This window comes from Balearica regulorum, chromosome 2, assembly GCF_011004875.1.
Source record: "Balearica regulorum gibbericeps isolate bBalReg1 chromosome 2, bBalReg1.pri, whole genome shotgun sequence".
Taxonomy (NCBI): Eukaryota; Metazoa; Chordata; class Aves; order Gruiformes; family Gruidae; genus Balearica; species Balearica regulorum.
This window is the reverse complement of record NC_046185.1, coordinates 122,284,658-122,291,587: the sequence shown is the minus strand read 5'-3', so window position 1 is coordinate 122,291,587 and position 6,930 is coordinate 122,284,658. Positions and strand designations below refer to the sequence as shown.

At 40.8% G+C, this 6,930-nt stretch overlaps 1 protein-coding gene across 3 annotated transcripts in view; it reads right to left on the bottom strand.

Annotated features, from left to right (window-relative positions):
- Positions 1-510: 510 nt before the first annotated feature.
- The window catches only part of SNRK (SNF related kinase), a 44,373-nt gene continuing 37,953 nt past the window's right edge, over positions 511-6,930 (bottom strand). For all 3 annotated transcript variants that reach the window (XM_075745709.1, XM_075745710.1, XM_075745711.1), the window contains one exon: positions 511-4,393. In XM_075745709.1, the coding sequence (XP_075601824.1) occupies positions 3,175-4,393 (1,219 nt within the window). In that variant the 3' untranslated portion in view covers positions 511-3,174. The remainder of the gene's footprint in view (positions 4,394-6,930) is intronic.

Here is a 6,930-nt window from a genome sequence, read left to right as displayed (position 1 = left end):
GTCCCTCCTGTGACTAACAGACTCATCTGACTTGGGCACTTTAACGGAGACTTCAGAGCCCATTGTATTCCGTGTTCCAGGCACCAGCTGCCACGACAGCACCAGGTTTGCTCAGACGGTAAGCTGGACAAGTTTGTCATCAACGTTCTCTAGCTGAACAGCAGCTTGTGAGGTTTACTAAGCCATATAAATCATTCCACAGTCCTGCCTAAAAAACAGCTCCCTCCACCCTTCAACAAGAAGCAAGGTGCCAACTGTGCCAACTGTTAAGCCCAAATGAACAAGTTTGATCTCTGCAAGTTAACGCACATCTGCACACAAAGTTGTATTTCACATTTCTAGCACTTTCTGTGGCCGTTTACCACTGAACCGGGTCAGCGCTGCTGCTCAGGCCGGGCTTGTGCAGTGGCATCTCTGAAGGGTCTGACCTCTGACATGCAGCGCCAGGAGCTCATGCCGCCCTTACACAGCAAACACCAAGAGTAACAAACTGCATTGACATGCAAATCATCGGTTATGCATCAGTCAAGATATCACTTTTATTAACTGGATTTTCCATTTCTGTCGCACACCATGAATGCTTATACAATGAAAAAGCCAAACATTGCTGGAAGCAATAAGATCAGCTGCTATTTCTGTACCCTCTTAACACACACACACGGACTCTTTTCTTGGTGAGAAATTTTTATATTTCTGTTCATTAATTCTGCGTATTTATACTGCTACTCTTAAAATTCTGTGTCAAGATTGTCACATCTTAAATACAGATTAAGTTGCTAGAGGTACATTATTTTATATATATATATTTATATACACACATACAGAAAAATACAAGACTAATTGTTTGTCCACAATATTTAATTTATACACTACTGTAACTATATGCAACTTTTAAAGACACGTTAAGGGGTACAAGAAACTGTTTACTTGCTCTAAATAGTTTGGTCCAATATTATCTTAATGTAGTGGTTATTCTCGCCCTTCCTTTTACGTGACAACGTAATACAACATACACCACATGCACAATCATTCACCTGTCAACAACGGGATAAAGGACACCACTCAGACTAACATCTGTACACCCAAAGGTTCAACCAACCACACACAACTCTAAGGCTATAATACAACTATGCAGCATAAATGGTCAACACTGCTGTTTCTAAAGTGAGCACCATATATACAGTCGTATATAAAAACATTGGAAACAAAATACACCTGGGGTTAGTTAAAAGGTGCCATTCCAAGGCTGTACATAATATCAGGAAAGAGTATTTACAATACTTGGAAAAAAAAAAAACCTGCAACAAATAAGTTTATTGCCAATGCCCTTTATAAACTTGTCTCCTACTTGGATGTTACGCTCACTGTCCGTGAACCACACATCTCATTTCTGGCCCTTGGTAAGATCCCTGCTCGAAATTTTCAAGCAAATATGTTCTATGGCTTCACCCACACATCTACGCTTGTAGCTTTTGATTTATAAATATCACACTGACTAAACTGCAACTAGAGTTTAAAACTTAAAGCAGCAAAACGCTTATCCTTTGCCTTGTTGAGGAAGCAGAATGTAAGATCCCTGGCTAAGCTAGCCAGTAAGAACACCCCATCCAATTTAGACTCTCTTAGTAAAGTCTTTTACTAATCGAGACAAGCTGTCACGAGCTGTAGAAATTACGACCGAGCATAGCGCCGTTCTTTGGTGCCCTGCTCACTCCGCGGCGGACGTGAAATGTGTCGTACTTGACCATTCTGCAAGTGTTACAAGATGCTCAACAAGATGCTCAACTCCTCTCTGACATCCAATGTCTGCCCAGGGCGTTGCTACATACCACCACCAGTTTCACTAGCATTGCTTAGAAGACCCAGTGCACAGCATGAAAAAATAAAACATTCTTGCCCTTCCCAAAACTAGGAATCTGCAATATATTTTATTCTAGGTAATAAAATTCCACAAAGTTAATTCATCTGGTCAAAAGTACCCTTTTGTACAGAAATACTCTAAATCAAGACCTTGCCATGGCAATGGGAAACTCGACAGAAAGGCTAAGAGCTGTAAAATAAGTAATTTCCTATATGCTATTTTAAATTGACTTTATGAAAAAGCATGATTACTGAGGGAAAATAAGTGGTGTACATGTGGGGAACAGCAGTATTTGAAGTCTTAAAAAGAATAATAAAGAGAAAAATGTAAATGACAATAACAATTTCGATTTGAATCCAATTACCTAAAGGTTTTCCATCCCTTATTGCCTTTTAAAGTCTCAGGGAGGGGAGGGGAGGATAGGGGATAAGGTTTACAAGGTAAAAACCTAAAATATTAAGTGTCATGATATACTAATAACAAAAGTAATTCATACAAATACTTTATTTTCAGTTAGCATGTAAAAACTCAGAAGTAGACTTAATAATTTACCTTTGTTATAGTAAAAAAGATTGTCTGCTTGTAATATTAACATATTTCTATGGGAGAAAGCTGCCTTACAAATCTACTTGCCTTTTTTTTTTTTTAAATAAGAAAACTGCCTCTAGCAAAACGAGATCTTTTCAGTTTGATTTTTGAGCCACAACTTTATCCATATCATAGCTTAAGACAAATAGGTGTGGGTTTAAAATCATGTTTCAAGATCACTAATTTTCAGTGCATCTTTGCTTTGTACAAGCCTTGGAACATCTGAAAGCTCCCTGAAGAGTTTTCAGCATCAAAACATTATTGCTTTGGTTCTGTTTCAGACACATAGAAGTATGCCACATATCACATAGTTTAGATATCACAGAAGGTCAGAACAAGAATTAACATTTCACAAGCAAACAAAAGCTTCTCTCTCTAGTTCAAGTGCAGAACATGAAACTTCTAAGTGCTCCATTTACATTAGGATCCAGATGTTTGTTTTAACTTAATCCAGATCTTCCATAGTAAAATTATAAATGTAAAAATTACACAATAAAATATTCTGCTTTGCTGAAAAAGAAAAATGCATCGGCTAGCAGCATGCAAAGACCATGCATTGTCATACCATCAAGCAAACACAAAATTAAAGTGTAATAAATAACTGCTCAAAGCCCACTTAAAAATCTTAAGACAACAAAAGGGGGGTCCGGTGACAAGGTGTTCACAGCTCTGAACAGGAAGAATGATGCTGTCAAGTAGATCGAGCTAGTGAAGTCAGGCCATTGTCAAATGACATGACAACAGCTGGTTTGACTGGAGGTACAGAGCAGCCCCTCCTTTGGGTTCCGCTGAATATTCACAGATATCGTCTTTTCACAGAGAGGTAGTTGTAGCACATTGTTTTTCAAGTTCCTGTTCTTTATCCGTTCCAATTCATTCGCTGTGTCTGACATTTGGTCAGAAAAAAATTTTAGGTTGCCCAGCGACGAAGCTGGGTTTGCGCTTCCGCTGGAACTTATACACATTTTCCATGTTGATTTCTCCTGTACTTTTACACTGGAAAAGGACAGATTGTTTTGAGGATCAATAATGTATTTAGTGGTGCCGTGAATCTGTGAACCTAGGCAAAGGCTCATTAACTTCAGGCTTTCGACCAGTTCCCCTGCACTTCTAGACGATAACTGCATCGAGTTTCCAGATCCAGCGCATCTCCGAGTGGAACCCGACGTGTTGTTGGTGCTGCCACTGGAGCTACCAGAGGGACTCCCCCCACCTTTGTTGTTGTCACTCGGGCTCGTTTTGTCTACCCCTCCGTTTCCGTTGCTTGGTTTGCTTTGTCCACCACCGTCTCCTTGGCTGCCAGGGGGCCCTTCGCTGCTATCCCGCCGATGCCAGGAGTAAGTAAAGCCACTATCTTTGTCTAGGCGTCTCCTGCTTTCCGAGTCATCGTCGCTTGTTTCTGAGCTACTGCAACTAGAGCCCCGTCCCTGGCTTTTCCTCCTGTGGTAGCGTTTATGCACTGTGCTAGGCGAAGCAATATTCATTTTTAACCTGCTGAGCTTTGGGGGTAAGTTCTCATCCATGTCGAACTCGTCATCTGACTCACCCTCCTCAAAGATTTGATTGAGGACTGGTGCGCTCTTTCGCGAAGTGAGACGATTTGTAACTGAAGGCTTACGGCGCAGAACAACTTGAGTAGAAAGCGAAATAGGTTTCTTATCTTCTTCATCCTCCTCCTCATCTTCTTCTACTCTGAACAAGCACTTCCGGCCACTCGTAGTGGGTTTTAAACTGACTGATGGGACTGCTGAAAGTGCCGGTCCAGCTAATTCGGGGATATCTTCCTTCTTCGCTGAATCACCAAGGGCCTTGCTTCTGTGGCCATTGAGAACGTTCTCAGCCGTGCGAGCTGGTGACTGAGGAACAGTTGCATGGGAGAGAGGAGAAGCTGTAAGGTCATCCTCCAGGTCCTGGGGTACATCAATTTTTGTTGGCCACGATTGTCTACATAAACAGTGATAAAGGATAAAAGACAAGTTAGATCATGGCAAGCATTCCAGAACATACAAGAAGGTGTAAGACCTGCAGAAGAGAAGCACAAGTACTGCCACATAACGTGGCCTGCTGAGTGGCATGTGTGTAAATACCAGTTCCTGTAGAAATGCTGTTATTTGAAAGGAACATCATATATACAAAAGTATAGGTTAGAGATTTTGCTGGTTACTGTCAAATGAAATCTTAAGATTCCACTGCTCTCAGAAAACGAATTAAGCAATAAAAAGCTTTAAATAATTGTGTCTCAATGAAAATAACCTGAAGTGGGTATAGAACCATAAGTACCTAGAGGAACTCTGATAGCGGCTGATTCAAGTACAACTTAAGTAAGATGGTATTGCAAACTACTTTTAACCATAAGCTTCTGTTACTTCCCCCCGCCCTGTATTCTTCATGTAAAAATTAGGTTAGAATTAACATGAGTGAGACTGAAGAGCTGAGTCAGAAGAAACATTCTCTCATTTTCAGTAAGTCTCATTCAGACCAAGCTCTCTTCTGCAAAATCCCCTTTATTTTTAAACACACATAAATTGAGATGATACATTTATTTGACCTTAGCTGAGCAACTGGAATAATACAGCTGCATGAATTCAGGACTCAAGCTGCTTAAGAATATGACACTTGAATAAACTGTAAATCAAAGTTCAAAATGTATGACTGTGTACTAGCATTAGCTCAAATCAAAATGAAAGTAATACTTGAGCGTAAATCAGCTTTACAGTTACCAGCTGATGCCTTATCTCCAGTATCTAAGCTAGTATCTAATGATTTGTATTTTACTTTAAATCCTGAAATATGTTGTCATTTTCTCATAATGAACACTAAATTAAGAACAAAGACTGTCAGTCTTTCTCCTCTGTTTTGAAAGCCTAATCCAAATGACCAACACCTACAGACCAACAACTTAACATTGAATAATTCTTCAATTGCTTCACTTAGCAAAAGCCTCACATTTCTTATAGGAGACCAAGAATTTTTTTCAAACCTCTCAGAGTAAATTATCTGTAAGTTAAAGTTTGCCAATCACTTAACTTTACATAACTAAAATACTCTAGCATACCACATGAAAAGCTGTGGTAGAGACCTCTGTTCACATGGATAGCATATTACAAGACATTCCCAACCATATTTTGGGCATACCAAGAGAAAGGGCTGCCTGACTTTGTAGCCCAGGTGTAGGAGGAAAGCAGAAGAGGAAGCAGAGAATGTTTCACACTAAGCGCGACCCCAGATATCTGCTTGGACAGCCACCATATAGAAGATGGACCATACCAACTTCCCAATCTGTGCTGTGTTAAAAGGTCAAGCTGAAGAAACAAGGAAAGCTCAGACACCTCTTTGATATGCTTATTCTAAATGTGTTCTTTTGAAGTGTTTGAAGTTAATGGAAGCACCTGCAGTAGGACTGCATTTGCTTAAGGCTCCCTCTGTAATGGCTGGATAGAAAAGGATCCTGAAGTGCGAGATGCCTGTCCACACAGGTAACAACTGACAACTATCCTCCCAACTGTAGGGACTTTGAGGAAGAGTACTTTATGGAGGCCAACACTGAACTCCCCAAGCCTAACTGCAGGCTGTGTTTTGAAGTGCTAGCTTCAGTTCTGCTTAACAAACCAGTGATACAAAAATCCACCAGGATCCTCTACCAGTAGGACCTGGCTGCCAAGACATTCGTGCGAGCCTGTGTAGTCCATTGCCTGGGAGGAGCCACACAGGCTCCTTCCTGTCTCATTGGGCACTGGGAGCTGCTGGTGCCCCCCCATTAGTTTCCTTCTGGTGAGAGGTTCTGCCTGGAGGGAGGCCACACAACCAGCAGCTCCGACCCAAGCTGTCCAGACTAGAAGTGGCGCCTAGGCTGTGGTCCTCCTTGGTTTGACACTGGCATCCTCCCTTGGGCCCCAGTGGACTCCAGAAACACTGAGAACCACTGACCTAGTTTTCTGATGACTTCTGCTATGCTGGGTATTTTAAACACAAACAACTGGCAGCGATTAACAAATAGGACTTAAATAAATTAGAAACATAACTACAAAAGTGTCATTAGAAAATGAAGATCTAAGTGTTTCAAGAATTTACCATGCTTTAAGAACAGACTGGTTTATCAGCAAAAAAAAAAAAGGAGAGAGTTCTGTGGCTGTCACAATAAAGGGTAAATATAGTATCTAACAGTAGTTTCCAGGCAATAAGCCTCCTCACTACAGTATGTTTATCTCTCAGAGCAGCCCATGTTTGCCTCCCTTCCCCTCCCTTTATTCCCAGTAAGCCTGAGGGGAGAGTGGGGACAGAAGGGAAGCTCCAGGTTGCAAGTAAGTTAATTATTTTTTTTTTAAATCTTTTGAAGTCTCAAAATCAAAGTAATGCACTACTTTCTTGTCTTTTCCATGAGGTCATTCTATATAAATCCTTGGAATTTAGAACCATCATGAAGACAAGGAACAGCTACCTGGGACCATTAAGGGCAAGAGTTCCTGAATTTAAGCAGATGT